Source organism: Lepidochelys kempii, chromosome 20 (genome assembly GCF_965140265.1).
Source record: "Lepidochelys kempii isolate rLepKem1 chromosome 20, rLepKem1.hap2, whole genome shotgun sequence".
Lineage (NCBI taxonomy): Eukaryota > Metazoa > Chordata > Testudines > Cheloniidae > Lepidochelys > Lepidochelys kempii.
The window spans coordinates 25,660,448-25,672,758 of record NC_133275.1 but is presented as its reverse complement, the minus strand read 5'-3'; the positions used below and the strand labels follow the sequence as shown (position 1 = coordinate 25,672,758).

General features: G+C 54.0%; 2 protein-coding genes across 4 annotated transcripts; one reads left to right on the top strand and one right to left on the bottom strand.

Moving 5' to 3' along the window:
* Positions 1-1,461: 1,461 nt before the first annotated feature.
* On the bottom strand, positions 1,462-9,218 carry FBXL12 (F-box and leucine rich repeat protein 12). Of its 3 annotated transcripts, XM_073318381.1 has the most exons (3): positions 9,139-9,218; positions 7,540-7,612; positions 1,462-5,954 (listed from the first exon to the last, which is right to left on the bottom strand). In XM_073318381.1, exons 2-3 carry the CDS (start codon positions 7,573-7,575, stop codon positions 5,181-5,183), a joined length of 810 nt encoding a protein of 269 aa, XP_073174482.1. In that variant the 5' UTR covers positions 7,576-7,612; positions 9,139-9,218; the 3' UTR covers positions 1,462-5,180. The 3 variants fall into 3 exon arrangements, 2 of the variants coding, with proteins under 2 accessions (XP_073174482.1, XP_073174481.1); XM_073318380.1 differs by lacking the exon at positions 9,139-9,218 and having other exon boundaries at positions 7,540-7,906; XR_012155706.1 differs by lacking the exon at positions 9,139-9,218 and having other exon boundaries at positions 5,878-5,954; positions 7,069-7,917.
* Positions 9,219-9,243: 25 nt separating this feature from the next.
* On the top strand, positions 9,244-12,014 carry UBL5 (ubiquitin like 5). The gene is made up of 5 exons (XM_073318382.1): positions 9,244-9,341; positions 9,500-9,564; positions 9,992-10,075; positions 11,123-11,160; positions 11,754-12,014. The coding sequence occupies exons 2-5, from the start codon at positions 9,509-9,511 to the stop codon at positions 11,795-11,797; spliced, it is 222 nt and encodes a 73-aa protein (XP_073174483.1). The 5' UTR covers positions 9,244-9,341; positions 9,500-9,508; the 3' UTR covers positions 11,798-12,014.
* The last annotated feature ends 297 nt before the right edge of the window (positions 12,015-12,311 follow it).

The window sequence follows — 12,311 nt, the reverse complement described above, 5'->3', positions numbered from 1 at the left end:
GTTTATATAAAAACATAGGCCCGCGATGGGAGGCTTAACTGAGAAGTTAGCCCGTCTGATGTATTTTCCAGACCACAAGTTGATGAATACACTAGGGAATTCACCAATTTAGCAGCTGTGTCTCACTTTCTTCTCATGCACCTGCCGGACAAGCAGACAATCTTGCCAGGAAAGAAATGGCAATTTGAATCAAAATCACAGGCCAGTGGGTTGGAGGGGCATTGAGAGAGAGAGTTGGATCCGGTGATACTGCGAATGCCAGACCTTTCACTGGGCCTACGTCACGGCATCTATTCACTGTGATTAACGTTAGTTATAAACTCATCACATGCACTTCTGTATTCTAAGCAGGGCCAGCTGGCTCTTCTGTCCCGTGGCAGAAGGCTGCCCAGCTGTTAAAGAAGATTAATTGACTTGCATAGGTATGGACAGCACCTATCTGTAAACCCAAAGGTTTAACCAGAGAAGACAAGTTGTTGTTAAGAGACGTCTCACTACGGAGCTCACAATTGTCACAATCCTTTCCTCTGGAGCCAATTTTTAAAAGATATTTATGATGCTTCCTGGGTGTGGCACTGAACCCCATATTCTTCACAGTGATGTTATATGATTATGACATAATTATGATGTATATTGTGCAAGTCATGTGACATGTCATTGGAAAAGTTATGATTTGTGTGCATGTTATCATTTTTGTATCAAACTATGAATATTGACTATGTAGCTGTATTTCAAATGTAGTTACACCTTGATAGCGCCCATTAGACAAGGTGCTTTCAGTCTAGAAAGGGGGCAGTGGCGGATTAGCCATTGGGCCTATGGGGTCCATGTCCAGGGGCCCTGGCCAACTTGGGGGCCCCAGAGACCCTGCGCCCCGACCCCACTCCCTGGAAGCAGCACCGGGCGGGCATGACGGGGGAAGCTGGGTGGGTGGGTGGAGGGGAAGCCCTCAGCACCCCAACCCCACTCTCTGGCAGAAGCGCCAGGTGGGACAGGAGAAGCCCCAGAGCCCTGACCCTGGTCCCTCGCAGAAGCTCAGGGGGTGGCGGGGGAAGCCCTTGCACTGGGACCCCCGCTGTGGCCCCAGGACTGCAGGAGCTCTTGCTACCTGCCTCAGCCTCAGGCCTGGGGGAGCTCTCACTCCTTGCTGTGGCTTGGGGCCCTGGTGGGGGGGAGAGACAGACAGAGCTTCTCTAATTTTAGGGCAGCGGGAGTGCAGAAAGTACCAAATGGGTTGCGAGGCTGCACTGGGGGTGTGTGGAATGGGGGGACACTAGATAGAACAGGAGTGGGGCCCCAGGGAAGGGACAGAAAAGGGTGGGGCTGCAGGTGAAGGGGGAAGAAATGGGTCTCTCCATACAACACAAGCAGTATCACTGAAATGTTAAAAACCACACGTCGACTGTTGCCACATTTCAGTCAAAATCTGACAGCATGAGACGACTTTACAGATCTAAAAGCATTTTTATTTTATAAATACATTTTACATTTGATTACAGATAACAACTCAGCAGATTCAAAACCTCAGTGTGTCCCAGAATGGAAACTTCTAACAGCTACTGTTTTAACATCAGCCCAAACTTGCTAACGTGAACTCAGGGCTTTGTAACAGCAGGTAAAGAGGAGGGAGTATTTAAACAATAGAAGGCACAAGCAGCCATGCACAGCAATGTAACCCAACAAACCAGGTGCAGGATCTGGCTGCTGGCAGCCTGCTAATATTATTCAAATATAATACCTGAGATCTATGCTTTAGTTATTCACATACATTTGGGTTCGGTCTATGCTACAGTTAGGTCAACGCAAGGTGGCTTACGTTGCTCTTATTCGGTCAGCATCTACCCTATAATGATGCTCCTGATGAAGTAAATCACCCGCTACGTCAACTTAATAATTCCACCGCCACAAAAGGCGTAGCACTTAAGTCAACATAGTTACGACGATACAGTGTCAGTGTAGACACTGTGTTAATTACGTCAACTTTAATGGCCTCCAGGAATGTCCCACAATGCCACACCACTACCGCTCTGGTCACTGTTTTGAACTCCACTGTCTGGTGGCCAGGTACTCGCCACGTACCTTTTAAAGCCCTGCGAATTTTGGAAATCCCATTTCCCGTTTGCTCAGCATGGAGAGCTCACCTAGCATCTGCCCAATTGACCTTGCTGGTTCCACGCAGCAAACACACTCCTGCCTGGAACACACAGGATGTGCTGCATCCCCTGGGTCTCCGGGGAGAAGAAACTGAGCAGGCACAGCTCCGATCCAGCCACAGACATGTAGGTATCTATGGCCAGATGGCTTGGGACAAGGTGGAGAAGGGCTACAACAGGGAAACACAGCAGTGCCACATGAAAATCAAGGAGCTGCGGCAGGCACACCAGAAGGCAAGGGAGGCGAACAGCTGCTCAGGTGCAGAGCCAGATACGCTGCTTCTACAATGAGCTGCATGGCATCACTGGCGGCAAGTCCAGCACCCCCCAAGGGCCCTGTGGAATACTCTGGAGGAGTCAGAGTCATGCACCAAGAAGACCAATGGCATTTTGGGGTGTATAAGTAGGGGCAAAGCAGATCAAGGGATGTGATCGTTCCCCTCTATTCGACATTGGTGAGGCCTCATCTGGAGTACTGTGTCCAGTTTTGGGCCCCACACTACAAGAAGGATGTGGAGAAATTGGAGAGAGTCCAGCGAAGGGCAACAAAAATGATTAGGAGTCTGGAACACATGACTTATGAGGAGAGGCTGAGGGAACTGGGATTGTTTAGTCTTCGGAAGAGAAGAATGAGGGGGGATATGATAGCTGCTTTTAACTACCTGAAAGTGGATCCAAAGAGGATGGATCTAGACTATTCTCAGTGATAGCAGATGACAGGACAAGGAGTAATGGTCTCAAGTTGCAGGGGGGGAGATTTAGGTTGGATATTAGGAAAAACTTTTTCACTAGGAGGGTGGTGAAACACTGGAATGCATTACCTAGGGAGGTGGTGGAATCCCCTTCCTTAGAAGTTTTTAAGGTCAGGCATGACAAAGCCCTGGCTGGGATGATTTAGTTGGGAACTGGTCCTGCTCTAGGCAGGGGGTTGGACTAGATGATCTCCTGAGGTCCCTTCCAACTCTGATATTCTATGATTCTATGACCACTGGAGTGAACCCTGAGTACAAGGTGCTGGATGAGGAACAGCAGTAGGAGGAGAGTGGGGGACAGGCGACCGGGGGATCAAGTGGTGTGGCAAGCCAGGACCTCTTCCTGACACCAGAGCAGTTGAGCCAGTCCCTATCATCCAGCACCGGCAAGCTTGATTCAGGGAAAGGAACCTCTGGTAAGTATGATGTTTGCTTCAGTATTGCAGGCACACATCTGTTCATGTTTTTAATCAGGTTAGAAGAGATAGTGAAATAACCATACAGGCAGAGTTGCTATCTGCTTCTCATTCTCCTGTACAGTTAGACAGAGGGGGGCCCCATGGAACAGTTTGTTTATGTGCACCGGGATGTCCCGTGCGTCCTCTACAGAGACCTCAAGGAAACTCTCCTGGAAGTAGGTTGCAGTCCTCTGCTGAAGGTTTCTGGGGAGGGCTGCCTTACTTCTTCTGCCATGGCAGGACACTTTCCCACGCCACTCAGCAATTAATTCAGCAGGCATCATTGCAGTACACAGACTAACAGCAGCCGGACACGTGCAGGAGCCGTTTCCTTTCTGCCTCTGTTACCTTCAGGAGCAAGATACATGATAAAGTCTCCACTGCCTGTGGGAAACAGTGACAGTATTCACCTCAACTGCCCCATCTGCTTATACTGATGCCCATGAGCTACCCCAACTTATAGTCCCAACTCGCCCTGCCCCCCAGGATGTACTCATCATGCCTGGGACTGCTCCCCAGGTCTGTGGATCCCAAGGAGAAGTGAGAATGTTGTGCTTGTAACTTGTGGGGATCCAGGGCCGTGAACGCATTCACAATAGGACCTCTGCAGATGTGTGCCTGCAATGCTGAAGCAAACACTCTGTCCACTGTTTCTTTTGCAGCTGCAAATGTTGCCTTGAAGGTCTTTCCATCCACACTGGCAGACCAGCGGGGCCAGACAGCAGGAGAAAGACGAGGACAAGGGAAGACATGTTGCAGGAGGTCCCATAAGGTTCTGCTGTGTCAGATTCCAGGCTTGGAGGGTGATGCTCAGGGACAGAATGCAGAGTGATCGCGAGGACAGAAGAAGCAGAGAGGAAGCAATGATGGTGCTCCTCAAGGAGCACACAGACATGCTGTGGTCTCTGACTGAACTTGAGGCTGAACAAGTGTGTGCTTGCCTCCCCCTGCAGCACACAGACAAATGCATTCCGGGACCTCCTTATACTCCCCCCCCCATTCCACGTACCCTTGGGGTCACAGCAGAACGCCCACCACTCCACCCCTCGGGACAGGACACAAGCACAGCCGCACATGCACCGACCTGTGTGGCACATGGTTGGTGTCTGTGTTTGTGAAATAGACGTGATGGGTTCTTTCCCCTTAAAGGTTCTGTTCCCTGCATTTAAAAGTGTGTGTTTGCACAATCCTTTGTCCACTTCCTACTAGGCATGTTTTGGAGTATGCTCACAGCACACCAATGTGGCTAATGCCTTTTGACCTGAGTTAAATTTGGTCTAGAGTCCAAGGTTTGGGTAGACAAACCCTTTTGTGCATCAGGATGATAGCTGACTTACTCCCTTGTGCTTGGGGATAGTTCACCTGTTGCCTGATGTTTAATGTGAGACAGGGTTAAACTTAAAAGAGAAACCCCTACGGCCAAACTGCCTCTAATCTAAATAAGCTCATAGGGCCACCGTTCCTCATATGCCACCCATTCACCGGGCCTTGCTATTTTCTTAGTAGGAGAAGGTGAGGGGTCACTTCAGGAGCCCAGCCAAGCAGACGGCAGAACTGAATTTCTGCTGGCCTGTTTTCAGGTGACACAAGCTGTCTGGATGGTTCTCATCCTACACTGCTCACCTAATTGTTTTAGCCAGAGAAAATTCTGCCTTCAGTCAGATAAATGCAACGGCCACTGGGAGTACAACCCTGTCCAGAAGCAGCAATTCTGGGAGTTATTTCAGGGGGGTGAACACCCCACAGCTCACCCTTGTGCGTTCCATACAACTCCCCATTGTTAATGTTTCGCCTCAGAGCGTGGGTCAGGGAACACATCAGAAATGGCAGTTTGGCAAACTTGCCTGAATTTTACGTATTTCCTGGTCTTCCAAGTCACTCCCATCTAAATTGAGATTCCTTAACTGGGGGAGTGCCTGGCACACAGCAACAATGGCATCAGGGGAAAGTTTAAATCTGGACTCAAGGCGGAGGGTTTCCAAGCACTTCAAGGCTGCTAAACAAGCCAGGCCTGCATCTGTTATGGAACAAGTGTTGCTGAATTCCAAAGAGCGGAGCTGTTTCATGTGACGCCCGATGACGTGAACAGCAGCATCTGCAATGACACATTTGCGCAGAACCAGGCATTCCAGGTCCTCCAGATACGGAGCTGCTCTCTGAATCCCAGCGTCTGTCAGCCGGTAGGTTTCAGAGAGCTTCAGTGTCCTTAGGCTGGTCTGAGATGAGATGTTAAGCAGATGCTGATCAGAAAAGGCGGAGACGTTATGGATCATGAGATGCTGCAGTTGTGGCAGGACCCTGGGAGTCTCTGGAGAGACAGATCTTTGGAACCACACAGTAGGAATCTCACACCAGCTCAGCTTCATGCTCTTTAGAGAAGATGGTATACAGTCATATGGGAGCCGACGGAGGTCAGCCTGTGTCAGGGACAGGTGATGGAGGCTGGGACACTGCTTCCCGAGTGCCTGGAACAGTGCTGGGGAAAGGAACTCATGCTTTCTCATTGAGTAGAGCGCTCCTCTCACTTTCAGTATCCTCAGGCTATTGCACAGGTACTGCTTTAGCAGGTGCCACAGGATCTTGGAGCTGATCTGAGCACAAGAGAGCAAGCAACAAAGCACTTGGCACCTTGACAAGACAGGGAACAAACTCAACAGAAGCAGTAAATGAGCAAGGAAAGGCCCATCCCTGCTCTTCTTCATATAGATCTTTCCCATTCATCTAAAAGGAAGATACAGTAACTCCTCACTTAATGTTGTAGTTATGTTCCTGAAAAATGTGACTTTAAGTGAAACAATGTTAAGCAAATTCAATTTCCCCATAAGAATGAATGTAAATATGGGGGGTTAGGTTCCAGGGAAATTTTTTTTGCCGTACAGTACTATAGTTGGGAGGTGCCCCCCCTTACCCCACACAGGCACAGCCCCTGGCACTGGGGACAATGAGTCAGGCAAGGAGGCTAGGAGAAGCACGTTGTGCAGCAGCAGCTTCCCCTACTCTGCAAGTACCAGGGGCGGGGGACTCAACCCTCGGCCAACCCACTCCACCCCTTCCCCCAAGCCCCCACCCTTAACTCGCCTCTTCTTCCCTCCTCCTCCTCCCCCTTTACTCCGCACACTGCATCCTAGCTCCTCCTCCCTCCCTCGCCTCCTGCCCACGGCAAGGGCAATCAGCTGGCTTGCGGTGTTCAGGGGGCAGGAGAGAAGAGTGAGGAGCAGTCCACGGCCTCCCCGCTCCCTCCCCTGCCTCCTGCCCGTGGCAATCAGCTGGCTTGCGGCGTTCAGGTGGCAGGAGAGAAGAGCGAGGACAGGGTGCACGGCCTCCCCCCTCCCTCCTGTCTGCGGCAATCAGCTGGCTGGCGGCATTCAGGAGGCAGGGGAGGGAGCGGGAGCCTGCACTTGGCGTCCTGGCTCCTCCCCCTCCCTCTTGAATGCCGCCAGCCAGCTGATTGCCAAAGGCAGCAGGTGGGGGAAGGCGCGGTCTGACAGCAGGTGGGCAGCGCTTGGGGGGGCATAGGGGGGCTGCCAGCTGTGGACAAAGCAGCAGTCGAAGCATTGCACAACTTTAAATGGAGCATGTTCTGTAACTGAGCAGCATCGTAAGGTCAATACAATGTTAAGCGAGAGGACGGTAAGTGGAGAGTTACTATACTCCACACCTGTAGGGTAAGCCACAGGCACGACCCTGCAGTGTATCTCCTCTTACCCTGACTGCTGCAGCTCCTTTCCCTGTGAGCAACCTCAGTCTCTGCTCTCCACACTCCAGCACGTGTCAGATGCTGTGGCTGCCTTCTCCTCCACATACACAGTCTCTGTCCTCAGAGACCACCCCTGACTCTAGAGACCTATTTAAAACAACCCTCCTGGTTTTAAATGCTCTTCAGAAACTGGCCCAGCTGATCTCATGGCCTCTCTGCCCATCTAACACTAGCCTCTGCTACGCAGCTCCCTCTCCCCTACCCCCACCGCCCTTGCCCCATATGTACAAGATCTGCCCCTGGATATCTTCCTAGCTTCTCCTCTTCCTTCTCTCATTTCACCATCTCATGTTGATTCCCCGATGCAAGCGTCTGGTCCCCACAGGCCCCTCTGCCCCTTCTCCTGGGACAGCCTTTATCAGCCCCCTGGAGTGGTCTCCATTGGGAGACACGCTGCAGGGACACAGCTGGGCTGGTACCTTGTAGGGCATTAAATCCACATGTCTCCAGAGCATCTTGTCCTGTACCAGCCTACGCCAGCGCCTGCAGACCCTGTGGGAACAGCAGCAGGGCAAGTTACGATCCCAGCAGCAGCATCCATGCTCAGTTTTGTGGGAGGCACAGGGAAGGAGCTCACCCACCTGGGGGGGGGGGACATGGAGGCGCCCCCTGGACCAAACTACCTGTGTGGGGGAATCCCCATCATGGGGGCAGGCAAGGATTGGATCCAACCGCCTTGGGAGAGGGCTCCCCATCGGGGGGGGGGAAGGGAGCGGGCTGGGCCGAGCTACCCCTGTGGGGGGGTCCCCATTATGGGGGGGGAGGGAGCGGGCTTGGCCTGGGGAGCTGAGCCACTCGGGGGGGAAAGCAGGGGCGGGTTGGGGAGAAGGGGTTGTGGGGGGCCAAGCCGCCCTGGGGGGGGGAAGGGGGTGGGCTGGGCCGGGGTTGGAGAAGGGGGGTTAAGAAGGGGGGCTGAGAGAGAAGGGGGGCCCGAGCCGCCCCGGGGGGAAGGGGCCGGGCCGGGGTTGGAGAAGGGGGATTAAGGAGGGGGAAAAGGGGGGGGCTGAGAGAGAAGGGGGGGCCGGGCCAGGCGGGAAGGGGGCGGGGTGGGCCGGGGTTGGAGAAGGAGGGTTAAGAAGGGGAGAAGGGGGAGGCTGAGGGAGAAGGGGGGGCCGAGCCGCCCCGGGGGGGGAAGGGGCCGGGCCGGGGTGGGGTTGGAGAAGGAGGGTTAAGGAGGGGGGAAGGGGGGGCTGAGGGAGAAGGGGGGCCCGAGCCGCCCCGGGGGGGGAAGGGGGCGGGCCGGGGTTGGAGAAGGAGGGTTAAGGAGGGGGGAAGGGGGGGCTGAGGGAGAAGGGGGGGCCGAGCCGCCCCGGGGGGGAAGGGGGCGGGCCGGGGTTGGAGAAGGAGGGTTAAGGAGGGGGGAAGGGGGGGCTGAGGGAGAAGGGGGGGCGGGGGCGGGCCGGGGGGGGAAGGGGGTGGGCCGGGGTTGGAGAAGGAGGGTTAAGGAGGGGGGAAGGGGGGGCTGAGGGAGAAGGGGGGCCCGAGCCGCCCCGGGGGGGGAAGGGGGCGGGCCGGGGTTGGAGAAGGAGGGTTAAGGAGGGGGGAAGGGGGGGCTGAGGGAGAAGGGGGGGCCGAGCCGCCCCGGGGGGAAGGGGGCGGGCCGGGGTTGGAGAAGGAGGGTTAAGGAGGGGGGAAGGGGGGGCTGAGGGAGAAGGGGGGGCGGGGGGCGGGCCGGGGGGGGAAGGGGGTGGGCTGGGGTTGGAGAAGGAGGGTTAAGGAGGGGGGAAGGGGGGGGCTGAGGGAGAAGGGGGGGCCGAGCCGCCCCGGGGGGGGAAGGGGCCGGGCCGGGGTTGGAGAAGGAGGGTTAAGGAGGGGGGAAGGGGGGGCTGAGGGAGAAGGGGGACGGGGCCGGGGGGGAGGGGGCGGGGCCGGGGGGGAAGGGGGGGCTGAGGGAGAAGGGGGGCGGGGCCGGGGCCGGGGGGGAGGGGGATTAAGGAGGGAGAAAGGGGGGGGCTGAGAGAGAAGGGGGAAGGGGCCGGGCCGGGCCGGGCCGAGCCGAGGGGGGGCTGCGCCCTCACCGGGCCCCGCGCAGCCGCTCGTGCAGGGGCAGCAGCCGCAGGATCTCCAGCAGCAGGGAGTCGGGCAGCGCCCCCAGGCCCCCGCCATCGCCAGACACTTCCGCTTCCGGACCCACTGACTTCCGGCCGCTGGCAGAGCACTTCCGCTTCCGGGTCAGCCTCGGCAGCGCTCTCCGCGGGACTGACGGGCGGCGAGCGCGGCGGTAGGTGCCGGGGGCGTCTGGGTCTCCCCCCCCGCCCCCCCCCCCGCGGCCCGGGCTGGCTCCGCCCCCCCCCCGCGGCCCGGGCTGGCTCCGCCCCGGGAAGGGACCCCCCCCCCGCGGCCTCTGCCCCCCCCCTGACGCCTCTCGCCTCCCCCCAGGCCGGCGGCATGATCGAAGTTGTCTGCAACGACCGGCTGGGCAAGAAAGTCCGCGTGAAATGCAAGTATCCGGCGGGCGCTTCCCGCAGCGCCTCGGCCCAGCCCGGCGGCCCCGGCGCCTCGCCCCGGGGGGGCGGGGTGGGGCAGGGCGGGGGGGGGCTATGTATCGCCCCGGGGGGGCGGCGGGGTCAATGTCTCAGCGGGGCGGGGGGGTCCTGGCTCGGTCCAGGCGCTCGCTCCGTGGGGGGGCGGGGCAGGGCAGGGGGGGGCTATGTATTGCCCCGGGGGGGCGGCGGGGTCAATGTCTCAGCGGGGCGGGGGGGTCCTGGCTCGGTCCAGGCGCTCGCTCTGTGGGGGGGCGGGGCAGGGGGGGGCTATGTATTGCCCCGGGGGGCTGCGGGGTCAATGTCGCGGCGGGGCGGGGTGGTCTTGGCTCGGTCCAGGCGCTCGCTCCGTAGGCGGGAAGGTAGTTTCCTTAACCGCGGGGCTCAGCACGGAGGACACGATCGGCGACCTGAAGAAACTCATCGCGGCTCAGACTGGGACCCGGTGGGACAAAATTGTGCTGAAGAAATGGTAAGTGGGTGAACGAAAGGCAGGGGCAAGGGAAGGAGACACCTTCGCTGGCTTGATGCACTCGGCCCCTGGGGAAGCTACAGATTTCAGGGTCATTTTAGTTCTTCATCGGCCCAAGGCAGGTAAACTGAGCTCTTTGCACTTCCCTGCATGTGGGTGCCTGTCTGATGCCGTCTTCTGCTACAATCCACCCCCACACATACCCAGAGATGGCTGCATGCGAGGTCATGTGTCTCAATAGTTTGTGATGCACTCTGGGATGGAAAGCTGCATATGAATGCAAAATCTTAAAGAATGCAGCAGAAAGGGCGATCCTAAGGAGAGGAGGCCTGTGGCGCAGACTTCCAGTGAGTGTTCGTTTAAGATTTCTTTTTAGGTTCTGAATTTGTTAATTCTCAGATGTTTCACGTTCTGTACCTTCCCCCTTGTCCAATGTTCCCGGAGGCTCCACTAAAACCTCTCACTCAACGAAGTCTCAGGGGCAGGCCAGCAGTCTAAACTTTGTAAATAATGACAAATTATTCTGGATGAATGCTACTGAGTGAATTTTCCTTCATATTCTCACCTGTGGTAACATTCGACTCAAAATTTTTACTTGGTTCTCTCTTTATTTCAGAATTTCCTGCTGTTCCCCTAACTGGGGATGGATCACTTGATGATTACATGTTCTGTTCAGTCCCTCTGAAGCACTTGGCATTTGTCACTGTCTGAAAACAAGATACTGGGCTAGATGGACCTTTGGTCTGACCCAGTATGGCCATTCTAACTTCTGTATGTGAAGTTATTATATATTTAACACTGTAACTGCACACAGGCAGTCTCTTCTCTTTCCCCACGGAATTCATGATTGGCATTTGTTAAAAAACATGGTTTCAGAAACCTGTCGTGTAACATTTCAGTGATTGATTTTCTAATGTAGTAACTGATACAAGCAAACCTTTGAGTACTATCACAATTGTTCTATTCTTATTGACTACGCTTCCTTTTGTTAATTCTTGTATTGCACTTCTGTTCTTGATTAACTTCCTTTTTAAAATGTTTGTGCAGGTACACAATCTTCAAGGACCATGTATCACTGGGAGACTGTATCCTTGAACATTAGAATAGCCCAAGTAAACTGCAGCTTCTGAGGAAACCGTTTGTCTAGTTAAAATAAAGAATGGGATAGTTATCACTTACAAGATCCACAACCTAAGTAGTGGAGTGACGGGCACATTATAAATACACAGCTAGACAGAGACCTTTTCTAATCTGACATAGTTGCTTGTCACAAACCAGAGGTCTTGCTTATCAGCTTGGGTACTGGTGACTGATGGTATTGGGAGGCCATCATAAGATAACTGGTGAATCTATAGGGAAAACTCCCTTACTAAATTGAGTGGGGTAGCATATGATGGGGACTAATTTGCTGAGTTAAGATACTGCTGTTTCTAGCATTGATGCTTACAATGTCTCATATGACCCATGTTCCCTTCCATAACACTAGTAGTTTAGCTTGTCCATTTGGGACTAGTAGTAAAGTGGGAAGGAGAATTCTGTTGTTGAGAATTTGTACAATGTATCATAATGAATAAATTTGCTGCTGTAGTTTATTTTGAATTAGTGAGCTGGTAGAAATGTAATGCCTTCTTCCATTTGAGCATTTCCTGTGAAATTTCCTTTAACTCATTCCTTCCAGATGAAATCCATGATGGCATGAACCTGGAGTTATATTATCAGTAGCCTTGACTCTAGCTGCAGTTGCATATGGCAGGCATCACTTTTCTAATATAAAACTTGTCTATAAACTTTATTTCATGTAAGGTAAACATTAAAAGTCAAGTTGTGCATGTAGTTTTATCAGATGTCTTTAGCTTTGATGGCAATAAAACTATGTGCAAACTTGTAGGAAGGTTGATTTTGTTTTAAAAAATTGTTTGTAATAAATGTCTTCTGAGAACTTCAGTGTCCTGCTCCTGGCTTTTTAAGTCAGAAGAAATCTCTCTTCCTCAGTAATTACCACAGCAGCCCTAATTAATGCACAACTCCCATCACGTTTGTTTTTATAATAGCTTCTGCCCAAGCTGTGGGCATCCTGTGTTGGTAGGTACTATAACCTTATATATGCTCTACCTTATCATTCTCACTGAACCTTCAAGCACAACCCCTTCCCCCCACCACCCAAAAAACCTCTCAGAACTGTTCATTCAGTTCTAAACGTAAATGATTGGCTAGGATCCTGAAAATTTACATCAAT

Bases quoted from the DNA above. Each gene is read 5' to 3' on its own strand.
- FBXL12 (XM_073318380.1), bottom strand. From the start codon at position 7,815: ATGGGGAGCCCTCTCCCAAGGCGGTTGGATCCAATCCTTGCCTGCCCC. The intron at 5,955-7,539 runs GTACCAGCCCAG...TCTTGTGCTCAG, and splicing joins TGGATTTAATGCCCTACAAG to ATCAGCTCCAAGATCCTGTG.
- UBL5 (XM_073318382.1), top strand. From the start codon at position 9,509: ATGATCGAAGTTGTCTGCAACGACCGGCTGGGCAAGAAAGTCCGCGTG. The intron at 9,565-9,991 runs GTATCCGGCGGG...CGCGGGGCTCAG, and splicing joins AAAGTCCGCGTGAAATGCAA to CACGGAGGACACGATCGGCG. The intron at 10,076-11,122 runs GTAAGTGGGTGA...ATGTTTGTGCAG, and splicing joins AAAATTGTGCTGAAGAAATG to GTACACAATCTTCAAGGACC.